This window comes from Macrosteles quadrilineatus, unplaced genomic scaffold (assembly GCF_028750875.1).
Source record: "Macrosteles quadrilineatus isolate MER2022 unplaced genomic scaffold, UCM_ALF_1.0 Scaffold_3__2_contigs__length_128488019, whole genome shotgun sequence".
NCBI classification, from domain to species: domain Eukaryota; kingdom Metazoa; phylum Arthropoda; class Insecta; order Hemiptera; family Cicadellidae; genus Macrosteles; species Macrosteles quadrilineatus.
Genome location: NW_026542596.1, coordinates 72,330,621 through 72,347,607, shown reverse-complemented (window position 1 = coordinate 72,347,607; position 16,987 = coordinate 72,330,621). Strand labels below are relative to the sequence as shown.

The window sequence follows — 16,987 nt, the reverse complement described above, 5'->3', positions numbered from 1 at the left end:
CGGAGATAATTGAGTTTTCCTCAAAGATATCACGTCGTGGAACTTTGCTTACTTGTTTTAGATGGATAATTTATCAGCTGGCAATATTGTAGATCTCCAAGTTACCGTTCTGTACTTAGTGTAAGTTAAATAACTAATTTTATCTTATTAAATACGCATATTTTTAATTTTCTTTCTTAAAGTACGTTAAATTAATCCACTTTTTAAAATATTTCCTTAAAAAAAGGAAAAAAGTCTCAAAACATATCTTTTTAGGCCGGAAAGACTAGCTTTTTTCTAGGTACAGTATGCATTTTTTGTGAAGAGTGTTTTTATGACTGAAGTAAAGTTTTAACAAGAAGGGCCATATTCTAAATTACGTTGAAAATGCATATCTCTTGATGGAGATGTTAATTTTTTTTTAACAGTCGGTAATTTAATATAACATACAAATTTAGAAAGGTTGGTAGGATTGTGTACCAATTATATATACAACACTACTCACAAGCATTCCAAATTATTGACTGAATGCATTTCACATCTTTTAATCCACCCTAGTATGGAGTTTCATAATAAAAATACAGAAGAGTTACAAAAGTAAATTTAATGCATCAAACAAACTCTTACAATTAACGAAATGGATAAGTACAAAATCTGAACAGTTTTGATGCTCGGAAGGAAACGATTAGTATATTTTCAAAACGTATTTTATGTAACATAGCTTACAACAGTATTGCTTTAAATTTATTACAGAAAAAAATTAAAAACAGCAAGTTGGAGACATTGAGAGGGTTATTCAGGGGTGCATGAGATGGTCCATGGTGAAGTGGTGGGAGGGGTCGTAGCCGTAGTAGTCCCTCTTTGGGAAGGGACGGCGGTCTGGTGCGTAGCTGGATCCTGGGTCTCGATCTCCATCAGAGTCTAGGAGCTGCAACAGACAAAACTTGGGTTAGAAAAGTGTCAAATATGAGAAAAAAAGGAGAATCTGCTGTGGACATGGCAAAAGGATCAGTAGATATAATATACGGGTTTAAAGTCACTTGGGGCACGTTTTCCCATAAGAAATAACATGGGATCATTTTTTGGCCACTAAAACCAAAAATCCTGATCTTTGCCTAAATATCCCTATATAATTGTCAAACCTTATTTCTTACTTATTCCCCATAAATATATTCGATATTAAGCTAAAAAAGCTATTTCTTATATTTATTGACCCTTACAAGTGTAAATTTAGAGTAGAGGCAATATGATGGTTTAACATCACTTTAGGCACGTTTTCCCCATAAGAATAACATGGTGAGCTTTTTTTGACCACTTTTTTAAAAATCCAGCTCTCGGCCTATACAAGCCTATATAAATGTTCAATACCATTGTACAACACTATTACTATTTCAAATCCATATCCATTCACATGTATATTCTCAAAATCATCAACTTGACAGTGCGAGGTTTGTACGCGAACTCGGGCGCGCTCCCGGCTCATGGCGCGCTCCCTTGGACATCCTTAGTGGAAATCCATGAATTCTGGCTACTTGGGAACCCAAGCCATTTGACATATAATAAATCACCATTTCTCCTAATAACCTTTTCTATCAAATACATGTCTTTATATTTGGTCTTTAACAATTCCTCTGTATAGAAGCCTCCCCTGATTATATTACCATTTTCATCTTTCAAGATATAAGTCACAGGCTTTGTATTCTTAACTTCTGCTATTGTAAATAGCTCACCTGTCCAATTCGGGGTATATCCTTTACTAAAAACATGTTTATACTTGGAAATTCTCACACTATCACCTACCTTATATCTTGGCTTTTTAACTTGCACTACTTTAGAAGTCAACCTCTCATGCACATATTTACTATTCTTAATACTCACTTGGTTAGGCTTCATTCCTATAGATCTATGCACCTTATTATTATATTTTCGAATTAACTTTGGAAGTAAATCCAACCATTTATAACTTCCCTGAGCACTAAATTCTCTATATAATCAATTCTTTAAAGTTCTCTGAAACCTCTCCACAATTGCAGCCTTAGTTGTAGAAAATGTGTGATAGTGATTAATATTTAATTGTTTCATTAGTTTGCTAAAATATTGATTAACAAATTCTTTTCCATTGTCAGATTGAATGTTTTTAACCCCCTTTGGTAGAATGGTTTTAATGGCTTCTGTAACCACCAAACCCGTCTTATTCTTTAGCGGAGCAGCATAAGCTTTTTTAGAAAATATATCTATTAAAGTTAAAATATATTTATTGCCAGAATTTTCTCTAGCATAGTTTTGCATATCAATTAAATCTATTTGTACAGTTTCGTTTATACCTATTACTTTAAAAGACCTTCTAATGAAATTCTTTCTTGCAGGCTTATGAAGTTCGTATGCAATTTCATTCATTTTTTATAACATCACTCTTTCCTTGTACTGTAAATATATTACCATTAGCCCCAATCAATAGATTATCTTCCATTCTTTTAAATACATAGTTTTCTGGTATATATGGTCTATTATCTATATACTTAAATCCGCTCAAAGATGTAGGGTCAGCAACTAATAAATCAGGATTGTATTCCATCAAATTAAATTTTCTTCCTCCATATACAAATTTTGATCCATCATAATACATAGCTTGTGACATTAAACAAATATCATCTAAATATTCCCCCATTGGCAGATTTCTTATATATTGTTTTTTGGCATCCCAACATTTTTCTTTTTTATCAAAAGTTATAGTCTGTTCTTTTGTAACACAGTCAGTGTCATCAACAGCAGGTTTAACACGTACTAACCTTTTATTATTAAAATCCCAATAGCCTGCTTCCATTTTTGGAACTTGTGAAACATTCACAGCATCCTTACTATCTGTACCTTCTATCAAATTGCTAAGTTTCTGTTTCTTAGCATTCCAAACACCATTCTCTGATTCTAAAAATTCATAATTATTATCATCTTGTACAAAATTACCATCTTCTTTTCGTATTAAAGTCTGTTGTAAAGTGGGCACATCATTTAAACTTTCACCCTTTTCTACATTAGTAATTTTCCGTTTCTTAGCATTCCAAACACCATTCTCTGATTCTAAAAATTCATAATTTTTATTGTCTTGTACAAATGTACCACCATCTGTTCGTATTAAAGTCTGTTGTAAAGTGGGCACATCATCTAAACTTTCACCCTTTTCCACATTAGTAATTTTCTGTTTTTTAGCATTCCAATTTTTATTCTTAGATTCTAAAAACTCATATTTAGTTTTACCTTGTAAAAATACATCACCTTTTCTAGTTAATGTCTGACCCAAAGTTGATACATCATCTACAAACTCCCCATCTTTAACATTACCAATTTTACGGTTTAAACAATTCCAACTATCGTCTTTTAAATTTAAAGTAGGTTCATGACTAGCCCTGGGTTCTGTAGGCTTATTATATGGATTATATAAACGATAAAATTTATCTATAAACATATTTTTATTTAATAAATAATTCCACTTTCTCTTAATTCCTCAATAATGGAATCTATTTCATTATCCACTCCTGAGTTACTGGCTTGGCGACTTAGCCAAAGAAGTCTTAACCTATCTACAAGCTCATTAGGATCATCCCAATAAATATAGTCTATTTTATTACCAGTCACTTGTCTCAAACCTTCACCAACAGATTTAAAAAGAGGTTTAATTATATTAAGATATTTAGTATGTCTATTACTTGAAATTGGTGCACCATCTTTGTAACTCTTTAAATGTCCATTTGTGGCTTCCAAAATCTCTTTATAATTTTGCAAATCAACCTGAGTATAATCCTCAGGTTCTTTTAAAGTTAACAACTGCCACAAGCCTTTTGTCCCCTTGTAGGTTTTATTTGCAACTGTGACATCATCATTGGCAATATCAACTTCCTTATTTCCAATAAAAATTTATTTGCTTCTCGTCTAATACCATATGTAGTGTCTGTCATACTACTTTTACTGAGGTAATTTCCTAAATAGTCTGATGCTAAAAGACCAAAATCTAATTTCTGTGGAGTGGATTGCTGTAATGGTTGTAATGGTTGTAATCTTGGTATCATTGATATTCTAGATGGAGTCATTGGGAGTATCTCCATTTGAGGCCTCTCTGTTTTGCCAATAGCTGTGATTTTTTTTAATTCTTGTAATGGCTCTATTAAAGGTTGGAATGTTTGAAACCTCTCTTCAGCCTCTAGAAACTTGCCACGTTTTAAAGCTCTATATTTCTCTCGTATTTGATTTGCAGAGTCAACCAATTCTTGTTGAATGTTTTTCATCTTTTATTTACATTTTATTTATCTCATTTGACAAAGGATTGTACTCAAACACTTTATCATGTATTATCAAACAATATGCAGATGTATTTGCTGGCACATTTTCTGCAGTTTCAATCTCTAATTTAATATCAACAATTCCTTCCTTCACTGTTTCATTCTGTCTAGAACAGTCTATTATAATTAGTGGATATTTCTTCATAAACTCAGCCCTACTAATCATAGGATCTGGGATAGTATTATAGTAAGTCTCTCTAAACCTCATAAACATCTCATAAGCTTTAGAGACATCTCCATTTTCAAAGTCAAGATTTAAATCACTATAAGGATAATATTCAGAGTTTAGAAATACTTTGAGATTTTTTAATTTACAGTGATCAAATTCATCAGTTCTTTTTCGTGCACTATTATCCCTAGCTGTTTGGAAACCAAATATAATATACCTAGGCTTCTCTAAACTTGAAGATGTCTTTACTGACCATGTATGTCTTGTGGTATTGGGATATGATGGAAGTTCATGCAGCTCTAAACTTCTAAATGCAATTTGCAAATTTTTATTTTGCAATAACATCTTTTGTAATTGTAACTTCTCTCCATCTGATGGTATCACGTGTGGCATTACCCATTGAATTGAGTTAAGTGTAATTTTGGGAATCGTATCAGCAGTGCCACTGGCTGGAGCACTAGTGGTTGTTAATATACAATTCAAATCATTTTTGGATCTTTTCAACACCAATTCTTGTTTGACATTTACTAAAACCTTATTAAAATCCTCAAATACACCCATTAACAACTCTAATGGCAAACAAGTACTGAACTTACCACCTTTATGGAACTCTTTTAAATTCGTGTCAGAATCAAATGCTACATTTGACAATTTAGTAGTTTTATTGTAAGAGCTCAATATTTTCATAAGACTAGAAATTCCTGGGTTTCTTACAATGTCTATTTCTTTACCTGCAACTTCGTATCTAATTTCATCAAATAAGAACGCAAATGCATTATTTATAAAATGACCTTTATCATGATTTTCAATTTCTCCCTTAATATACAGATAACTCCTACATGGTAGAGTTAGCAAATCTTGATTATTAATACATATTCGAATTTCATCAGAATTATTTATTGCTAAAGTATTGTGGGGAACATAGGAGTGATTTGTAATTTTAACCACACTATCGTCGAATTGGGATTTCCCTGTAACGTCTAGAAAATCTTCCATTTTTATTAATAGAAAATTTTAACTTTAGTCCTATTGACTTTAGGAACCTAGCATTTTGTACACTTATAGATAAATTCTTATAAATTCTCATATCTTTTTTATATGACAAGTAATTGTAGTTTCTTCTCCGTTAAAGTCAATTGCCTTGTCGTGTTGATCGGCAAATGTAATACTGACAACATCTAAACTTCTCTTATTTACAGGAAAATATATAATATTTCTTGGAACTTCGATAATTTTGTAGCCAGGAGGAGCTTCTGGATAAAAGCTATGTATGGTGTGTGATTTGTTGCCATTTAAATAGGACCCGTTTGCAATATTACATTTTACTCTAATCACATTTACATTATTAATGTTTATTTTATTTGTAGATTCAAACTGAACACCAGGAGTAGATACACCTTTAAATCCCAATAAGACAGACCCTAAACATGTTTTTGTAAAATCAAACACGTGGCTAGAAAGTAATGTCGCTTTCATAGTTTTATTATTAGCTGTAAGGAAAAAGTCTGGGATTTGCTTTTGAATTTCCTTTGCAAGCTCAACCACCTCATATGTTCCTTCAGAAATTTCTATTGTAACTGGAGCATTGTGGTCATAATAGAAAACATCATCACCTTCTCTAATGGTTAATTTGTTGCCTTTAAGTTGATTTAATTTTGGAATAAACCCTTTAAACAAAAGTTTGGATTTGGTATTAATTAATGCGTCTCCATTTTTATCTATTATAACTTTAAGTTTACCATCTAATAACTGGTTTAAATCATCGACAGAGATCTCTCCTTTTGGTAATGTCATTTTCTCTACTTTGTAATATGTTAAAGTATTTAGAGGTTTTTTAACATTAAATATAGAATTATAACTTTGAAAATCTACTAATCCAATTACATAGTCATCATTTAATTCTATGGGAGGAAAGAACACTGACTTAAGCTCTGGCTCTGTACCCGAAAATGTTATAGTAAATGAATCCATTTTTATAAACAAAAATTTTTTATGAATGATAAACATAAAATTCCACAAATAGAACTATTTAAATCTTGTATTTGATCGGTTGTATAGAAGATTTTATATCCCTCAAAATATTTAATTACTTCTTTTGGAGGTTGGATTCCAAATGGGTCAAAATAAATTACAATATCTTTATTTTTACGATATGCTGTCCAATGTGTGCCAGATGAGCTATCCAAATTAACTATTCCGCACTCTTTTACTCTTGGTTTTAGATTTTTTAGCTCGTTTTTTAAGTACACCCCCCTGAAGTGAGGCACGTCTTTTGCGGCCTCTAACAGCTGGTAGTTGTCCATCTTTTTTATTAAATTTTAATCCCATTCCCATTTTTGCTTTTGCCTTCATCAAATTTGTCACGGCATAAGCAGCAGCTTTTTCAGCAAGACTTGCGTCATTGGCCGTAACTCTAGTCCAAGCTAAGTCTGCTAATCTCATGTCTGCTTTGTTCCGAGCAGCGGTATCGGGATTATTCATGTAGAATATGTCATGCTCTTTACAATAAGAGTCTAGTTTATTTTTTGGAGGTACATTTTTGGCTAGATTCCCACGTATATTCGTTCCAGGTCCACAGTCCCGATATGATGGTATGTAAAGTGGGAATGGAAGGTTATTTATAAGAGTATTCAATAACCCTCGACCCTTGTATGGCTTTAGGAATAAACCTTTGCCCTTTTTACATGTTTTCTTATTGACATTTTTTACCATTTTTATTATATAAAAAATGTCTTTTATTCAACAAAAACACAAATTTAAAATAGTACATACTAAGGAAAATATACCAAAGAAGTTGGGTCTATTTCCTACCAATATTCGATGTGTTATTTGTGGTCCAAGTGGAAGTGGGAAGACGGTTGTAATTTATAACTTAATTGTAAGAAAGGAAGGATTAAAATTTACAAACTTATATTTAATATCTAAATCTTTAGAACAAGAAAAATATAAAAAAATAATTGACATATTTAGTTTGTGTGATGAAGTGAAATTACACACGTTTACTGACTGTGAAATCACACCAAATGATGTAAAATCACAGTCAGTTGTTGTATTTGATGACATAAATAGTCCAAATATTACACAAGTTTTCTCAATGGGTCGACATAAAAATATTAACTGTTTTTACTTGTGTCAATCTTACAGCAAAGTACACAAACATTTACGTGATAATGTAAATTTCCTAATATTATTCAAACAAGATGATTTAAATTTAAAACATGTATATCACAATCATGTTGGTAATGACTTTTCATTTGACCAATTTAAAAATCTCTGTCATCAATGTTGGGATAAAACTAAATATGGCTTTTTCGTAATAGACAAAGAAAGGTCAAAGAATAATGGTAAATATAGATTTATGTTTGACCAATTCTATCAAGAGGATGGTAAGGGTAAATAAATAAAAGACTGGAGTTTTTTAACATTTGCATTTATTTTATATCTACACATACAATTCATGTTTGATCAATTTTATAATGACCAAGCGCAAGAGTATTAATGCCATCTTCAAGAATAAACCTCTTGTCATCGTCAAAGGATAGTACTTTCTTGTTCATGGTCAAGGTTTGAAGATGATGATTTGTAGATTTAATTCTTGTCACATTCTCATAGTAATCTTGCCCAGTTGCAAGACAGTTCAAATAATGTTGATGTCTAAGGAGATGTTTAACTGTAGCACCATCAGCTCCTTTAGCTTTCTTCACCTCTAAAGCTTGCTTGTCTTCTTCATATAACCATTTAAGAGGAATATAAGAATATAACTTTGGTCTTAAACCACAATATTCATACATAATATGACCATCTAATTCGTCTTTAAACTTGCCAGTGACTTTTTTATTTTTATCAGAGTATAAGAAATGGTCTTTACTATATCCAGAGGTATCAAAAAAGTGCAAGTCACATTCTATTTCCTTGTAAAAGTCCTGAGTAACTATAGAATACATTAAAGAATCTGTATCTGTCATAAGAAATCTTTTGTTCTTAAATTTTGACATATAATTATAGTGGAAATCATACATTATTACTTTACTTATATCCAAAATTGTCATTCCTAAATATATAGGTTTATTAAACTTTACAACTAATTTATTTAAATGTATAGCATGTAAATTGTTATCGAACTTTTTGCTACAGTCAAACCTTGGATTAGTGACATATTTTGTTAATAGTGACTCATCCTTGAGATAAATGTCACGAAACTTTCGTTGATTCATAATTGTTCGACCAAAGAGACTATTATTTAACAATTTGTAAAAGTCTTTTTCGAAATCATTTTTAGCCCATTTTCGTTTTTCAATATTAAAATTAATATAGGGCGCAAGCCATTTAGACTGTCTAAATTTTAAAATTCTGTGGTATTTTGTAACAATCAAACCCAATTCCTCATATTTTTGTAATGCTTTGTAATGTAAAATATATTTAGTTTTGTCATTTAAATTAGGTATTAATTTGCCATTCATTTTCTCTGGTGCTAATGGATAGTCATTATGTAAATCATGTAAGCTTTTATCATATTTTAAATCAACTTCTAAAATGTATCCAAACTCATCATTTTGATTATATTTGTAGTCTATCTCATTTGTCCAACGAAATCCATCCACGGGCAGTGGCTCACACATTGCTGTAGAGTATAGCGAGTTACAGTCTAAATATATTAAATACACACTCTCTTGATTGGGGTCATAGTGTTCACCCATATATCTATTATTGGCTTTAGCGTAACGTGTGGAAATCATACTGACTCCACCTCTAATCGCACTTTCTATGAACAAATGCATGTCAATATCTTGAAATAGTTGTAATTTTATACCAGTCATTCTAAGACAGGCCTCCCATGTTAATCCAGGAAGTGAATACATATGTACGGGGTCCAGTTTGTAATCCTTTAAACACAGGTCTCTAAATGTCTCAAACACATCAGCCAGTAGCAATACATCTGTTTTAAGATATAAATCATGATATTCTTGTAAATTATTTATATTAAAATGGGTCCAGACATTTTTAGCATGTTCGTATTCGTTGGAAGAGATATGTTCTTTAGTTAAAGTACTGTAAAATTTTTCAATTGGAGGTAGAGACTCTGCGAACTTATCTGGTCCCGTCATATATTCATATGGAAATACGCCTTTACGTTGTAGTAGTGGATTGTCTATGAATCTAAATGTATTTAAATTGGAAGCTAATTTGTATAATGGAAGGGACAGAAAGTTATAGGAATCTAAAAATATCAAATCATCAACAGAGAATGATATATATTTTTCCATATCTTTAGCTATACAATTTAATTTATGTTTATTAAACTTTCCCAAGTGTTGCATTATTAAATGTCCATCGTAATTTTTCAAGTTATGGAAGAATATTGGGATTTTCTTTGTTACTTTATAGTTTAAATTACAATCATTGTGGGCAGCTCCACGGTATTGCCCAGAGGAATGGCAATGATCTCTCACCCTATCAAAATATAGGGGCTTTTCACAAATGTGACAGTGTGTTGAGTTTTGGAAAGATACCTCTTGCTCAGGAGTCATTACTAGGGTATATTGCCATTTGATTTTTAATATAATCATAAGTCTCAAATAGCCTTTCGAAAAACACATCCATAACATTTATACCACTGTACAACTCTTCAGAAATAATTTTTGAATCTTTTACTACGACAAATGCAAAACCCGATGGAATATGTATATTGGAGTTTATAAAGCATTCAAAATCAGCATAAATTACATATGGAGCTTTAATTTGATATTTATAATTTTTAAATTGTAATATATCTTGTTTAGACATTTCCACTCTTTGCGCATCAAAATTCTTACAATATGTTATATGACGTTCTAATTTATCATTGGTGTAAAAATGTTGCAAACACAGCTTGCAAAAATGCTTCTTATTGTTATCTTTTGTACAATGGAACATTAACTTATCAAAATCACGAATTAAACAATAATGTGATTTACGACCTTCTTGTAATAATAATAAATCTACATGGGTATTACTATTCAGTTTGGTTGTTCTTAATGGATATACACATTTCTGGTCTTCAACTCCAAATACATTAACACTTATATTATTTTGTGTTTCAAATTTATCAATATCAGATTTTTTTACGGGATATTTTATATTTGTCATATTTAACTGACTTTCATAGGGTACATAATTAGAGACTCTATTAGCATTTTCATTGATACAATTCCTTGGATATAAAGCTGCTAATATCGACCAAAGGAAACATTTATTGTCAAAATTTCTTATATTTAGAACTGCATGTTTTGATTGAATACTCTCTGGTGTGGGGATATATGACTTTGGAGTTAGGGGTTTATACTTGTAAACATGCAGCTGCCAATACTTAGTATGGTCATATATCCAACCACTGCCTTGGGCTTGATATTTGTGAATGGATGCATCAATCTTTAAAAGTGCATTTTTAATTTGAGGCTTTAAATCTCTTTTCTCAATAATTAAGGTAGTAAGACTTCTAAAATCCGCTATACATTCTTTTTCATTAACTAATTTTCCATTTTTATCCATTGAATATTTTATAAATTTAATTCTCCTAACTAAAGTCCATTTTATTGGCAGAGGAAAAGACTTGAGAGTATTTTCAAGTTCAGCTCTAATTGATTCACCAACAAATTTTATCATTGTGTATGGACAATTGTTGCAAGAATTGATATGTCTTCTAAAATGGCCAACAACATTTTTCTTACAAAAATTACAAGTCTTGTGACTTTGTAATATATGTGATTTTAAAGCCACATTGTTATCACAGATTAAATCACAAACCTTGCACAGTTTCACATTCATTTGATGAATTACCTTGTAGTGGCGAATCAGGTTACTTTTGGTGGAGAGCGACACGGAGCAGTGTTGACATGACGGCTTCATGTTTAGGAATGAGGACTTGGGCTGATGTCACCTCTATTTATAGATTTTCCGAAAATTTCAAAAATTTTAACCAGAAATTGTGAAATTTTCAAAAATTTTTACCCAGGAATTGTGAAATTTTCAAATTTTTTAACTAAAAATTAAGAAGTTTTTACATAAATTTCAAAATTTTTAATTAGAAATTACTTCAACGGGAGGTCACCCACTCAAGACTTAATCAGTATTTGCCACTAGAGACGAGAAGACTGACCATGAGTCAGGAGCAAGAAGCCTGACCATAGGTCAGGAGCGCGCCATGAGCCGGGAGCGCGCCCGAGTTCGCGTACAAACCTCGCACTGTCAAGTTGATGATTTTGAGAATATACATGTGAATGGATATGGATTTGAAATAGTAATAGTGTTGTACAATGGTATTGAACATTTATATAGGCTTGTATAGGCCGAGAGCTGGATTTTTAAAAAAGTGGTTAAAAAAAGCTCACCATGTTATTCTTATGGGGAAAACGTGCCTAAAGTGATGTTAAACCATCATATTGCCTCTACTCTAAATTTACACTTGTAAGGGTCAATAAATATAAGAAATAGCTTTTTTAGCTTAATATCGAATATATTTATGGGGAATAAGTAAGAAATAAGGTTTGACAATTATATAGGGATATTTAGGCAAAGATCAGGATTTTTGGTTTTAGTGGCCAAAAAATGATCCCATGTTATTTCTTATGGGAAAACGTGCCCCAAGTGACTTTAAACCCGTATATTATATCTACTAGGGTCGATAAACAAAAACACTTAAATTTTGTATCGTTATATTTGTTAATCTGTTTTATTTACACGTGTGGTATTTACTATCGTGTTTTTTTTTCTTTTTTTATGAAATTGTACTAAGTTGGACTTGGGTGAGGGAGAAACGGGTTCAATTCCCGGCTCATCCACAACACTTTAATGGGTTTTGACCGATTTCCCTAAAAAGCGTTATAACTAACTTTGACTTTAATTCAAATGCCTCTAGCGTAGAAAACCCTAGTCTTGTTACTATCTTACGTCAACCTGATGTTAGAAAGCATAATTAATTCATAGCTGAATGACAAATGGCGTCTAGGTCTGATAACAATGTCGATTGGAATAGAACAGATTAGAAGGTGAGAACTGCAACCAATTGCTACCCAGACATGTTTGTAATATACATAAAGACTATACAAATTATAGTCTATGTTAAGATTATACAAAAATTAGGCCTACCTAAAGATGAAGGATTAAACACGATAATTTCAATAGGGAAAAATTATGAGATGGTCCATTATAATTACTGTACAAGTAAACTTTCCCTTTTAACTAAATTTTTGTAGGTGTCCACTTGTAGAACCAAAGACTGAAGCTGATTAATAATTGACTACTAAGTAAATAAATAGGTTGTACGTAGTTATTAATTTACTTTGATTGTTGTTCCCTAGCCTTGATTATTTGTCTAAACTAGTCAAATATATTTTTTCCAATAAACCAGACACAAACTTACATTTAATTATATCTATAACCATGACCATTCCAAAAACCACTCAGTAACTTTAGTTATTTATACATTTTAAGCTTTTTAACTCCTGTCTTAAGTATAGATTTTGATAGAAATTTTATGCAGACACTACAAACTTTTCTGACGTTCAAAATGTGAGAGTGGGTGTCTTATAACAAAAATAACTATACAAAATACCCATGATTTGGTGTTTTATAATATTAGTTGGTTATATCAGGAAGAAGTATCTGGGAGAAAATTATGAAAGATTTTCCTTTTGTAGATGAATTTGAAATCCCTTAATGCTACAGCCCCTGATTTTCATTCCAATTAAAACTTTTCGAAACTTCAACACACACTTGCGCTCTAAATAGCCTGTGTCAACAGCTCGTTGTTTTTCTTTTAAATGAGCTCTCCTTACTTGAAATTTCAAGCCTATGATCATAATTTGATATAACTGTTACACATCAAGTTAAGAAAAACAACATATTACAATGGTTTTCACCTTATTAGGCATTTTGTTGGCATTTCATTGACTGTGTTGAATACAATTTATGATGGTCAAAATATTATTAACTTAATCCATCAAGGAACAGAATGGACGAAAGTAAAAGTAAGTAGCCTTATTCAGTTAGAACAGTATACAATACTCTTTCACTCTCTCTTCATTCTTTCTATCAAATAAACACGTGCGACTACGTGGCCGGACATGTTTGGACGTGCAGATAATAGCGATGGGCGAACCGGAAGAGTTTGGCTATGAACTAATCAGTACGTGGTCACGTGGATCACTGTCGTTGTTATCGTTTTGTAGCTGAGGTCACGTCAACATAAATAAGGTCCATTGATTTTGAATACCATATTTTGGGTTAGTTTACTTGTACTGTATGTGAAGCCTTAAAAAATTATTAGCAGCCTTTAAACTAGATGGAATGTACCTAGGAAAAAACTTTCCTCTATGGTGTGAGATCAGTGATTAAAAGGAATTTCCATAGAGTAATCGTACGACTTCCTTAAATTAAACTACTTGAGGTGATTTATACAAAATTAATCAAAATAATTAATTATTTAATTAAAATTATTATAATAATGTTGTTTGCAGTTTTCGGCAATATAAATCTTTTACACTCCCACTTAAGTGTACAGTTATAATTATTAGTGTTTACTTTCGAAGGGACTAAACAAGAAGTGGGTTACTAGTAGTAAATGTTGGCCCAACTAGGTTAGGTCAGTTAGGTTGGATTAGGTGAGGTTAGGTTAGAGCAAGTTGTCAGTTCGGTTAGGTTATTTTAGGTGACGTTATGTTAGGCTGGATTAGGTTATTTTAGATCAGGCTGTATTCGATGTTAGATTAGGTGAGGTTAGGCTTGGCTGGATTAGGTTATTTTAGACCAGGTTGTATTCGGTTAGGTTAGATTAGGTGATTTTAGGCTTGGCTGGATTAGGTTAGGTTTGATCTTGCTGTATTCGGTTAGGTTAAATTAGGTGAGGTAAGACTAGACTAGATTAGGTTAGGTTAGATCAGGCGAGTTTAGGATAGGCTGTTAGGTTAGGTTACTTCACATTAAATTGATTTCCATAGGGCACATTTCACTAATAATGGTCCTCTTCTTGCAATGATCCTGTTGTATAACTAGTGATGTGTAACGGTTTTCGTAGTTTTCACCTTATGACTAATGGAAGGTCTTATATGAACGACGTATGCACTTTTAGGCTCAACCTTGTTTTTCATTTAGGTTCTTTTTTGTTAACCCATTTCAACCACGGTTAGTCTTATGATCACTCTACTGCCGTTTGGCTTCTCCAAGTTGACATTTATCCATAATTCAACACAGGAACTGCCCAACCTTTGCGTAACAAATAACAGGAGACGCTAGCGCATCAAGTGGCTCTAAGCACGTCATTCCCCTAATGCAGGAGACAATGTCCATCATCCTAACGGCCGTCAAGATGGTCTATTAACCTAATCATCCCGGTTTATTGGCCCAGGCTAGTTGTGCAAGGACTAGTCGCGGCACAATGCGTTAACATATCGTAACAAGTCCTTTCTACGTTGCACAACTAGACGTGTGTGCGCCATTGTAGCCGGAGTGGCGAGGAAGTGACGTCACACGCGCTGAAAAGATTCCCGCTCAAAAGAGTGGCAAAGGCATCACGTGACAAGCAATCGGCCTGTCATTTGGCGCAATGAGTTCTCGAGATAGGCGTAAGTGGAAATGTACGCAGACCCGGAACTGCTGAGTGTATATTTGGCGGGAAAATGGCTTGTGACTGTGTGGTCAAATTGGCGGTATCAGTTAAAGGTCCGATGGTGATTTTGTTAAGTGATCAATCCAATGGTGTATGCAAGAGTAGAAAACTTAAAAGTATTTTATAATTTGGACTTGTTTGAAGTATTACGAGAAAAAAACTCATTTGTAAATATGCCATTATATACTCGTCACTCACTGACTGATATTGAGGTTGAAATACGCACCTAGGTGGAGTCCCAATCTCAATCAATTGACCTATCAGTATTCTTATTTACAATTTGCGTGGGGATTAGGCATTCGGGGTCTCGGGTTCAAATCCCACAAATCACCAATTAGCTTTGCAACGCCGTAACTCTTAGAGTTGGCTGTTACAATGGTTACGGGCTATTTTTTAACAAGTAAACCAGGACAATGACAAAACAAACAAAATACATTCTAGACTGGTCAACGCATCACATTGTTACACAAGATTCATAACAATGCAACATTCATCAGCTGTTTCGCTGATCAGCTGGGTAGTCGAGACATCGAGTGAGACGTTCACGTAATAAGACGTCATTAGTTGAAGTACAAATGGCAAAGTTGTAACAACCTATGACACCTTCATCAATCTCCATTAGGAAATGGGCTAATGGACTAATGGAGGAATCCATTCATCCTGCCGTAAACGAATGGTTTGTGGGGGAGAGGTGTGTATTGGTTTCCCAAGAGAGATTAGATTGAGTTATTTAGATATTGCGCATGGTAAGTAATTCGCTTTGCTTTAATTTTCTTTTGTGTCTGGTTTCTATAGGAATGTTTTCATTATAATGTTTTGCCGTGTGTTTGGTATATGTAAGCAGCATCAAACCCAAGTATACCTTAATAAAATGCATATTGTTACAGGTCTTGAGTTTATAAATTAGAGATTTATTTATAAACCAAACTATAACTGCTTTGTACATTAAATCCGACTAAAAATATATTATGAATAAATACAGTGTGCATATCCTAGCTTTATCACGAAACATCCAATAATCAATATAAGAAATCGTTTGAAGGGACAATTTTGTATTTTAAATACAATTATAAAATTGAGTGACTACTAAATACATAACTTCAGTTCTTACTATAAAATGTACTTTGATTACCCCTTATTAGAATCTCCATCGACAAGATAATAGCTTCCATGCTCCTTTGCTGTACTAATCATTGAGGCAAACCAAAGAATTTCGTCGATAAATTAATTTTATAAACACATCAAAAGAAAATTCAGTCCAATGGTTAAACGATTGATACAAATCTGCTGAATCTGTTTGTAACTGAGACATGAGAAATACATTTTAGATTTTTTGAAAATGTAAAAGATGGCTAATTGTGAAGAAGTTAAGTTCCTCAGGTTTCAGTCTATCTTGTTTAGGTCTTGCAGAAATGGATATTCTTTTCCAATATAAAGAAAAGAGTGTCATACGAAGAGGTTTAGTAGCTTGATTTTATATATCTTACCCATTTATAGATCGGACATTCTGAAACTTTACACAATTTATAAAGTAGATTTTAAAAATATCCTGGGAAAATGTCAGCTTCCTAACCCTCGTAGAAACAAAATGGTCGCATATTGAATTTTATTAACTAATTAAATTAAATTTATTTATTTATTATTATTAATTAACTAGTAATAGATCACAGTTTGAATAATTTTGGACTTTACTTTTAGGTTTTTCATTAGGCTATGTTGTAATTTCCTGTCGAAAAAGCCTTATTTCCCTAGGATGTGATAATAGAAATATTTTAAAAACAAAAAACTCTATTTTTAACGTGTTTAAAGTATAATTTTTCAATATACCACAATTTTGTCTCTACAAGAGGTAGGGAGCTGAAA

At 32.3% G+C, this 16,987-nt stretch overlaps 1 protein-coding gene across 1 annotated transcript in view; it reads right to left on the bottom strand.

The window, feature by feature from the left end:
• Positions 1–566: 566 nt before the first annotated feature.
• Positions 567–16,987, bottom strand: part of LOC128990179 (uncharacterized) — a 94,136-nt gene continuing 77,715 nt past the window's right edge. Inside the window, exon 3 of the mRNA XM_054412462.1 lies at positions 567–907. Coding sequence (XP_054268437.1) covers positions 776–907 — 132 coding nt within the window. The 3' untranslated portion in view covers positions 567–775. The remainder of the gene's footprint in view (positions 908–16,987) is intronic.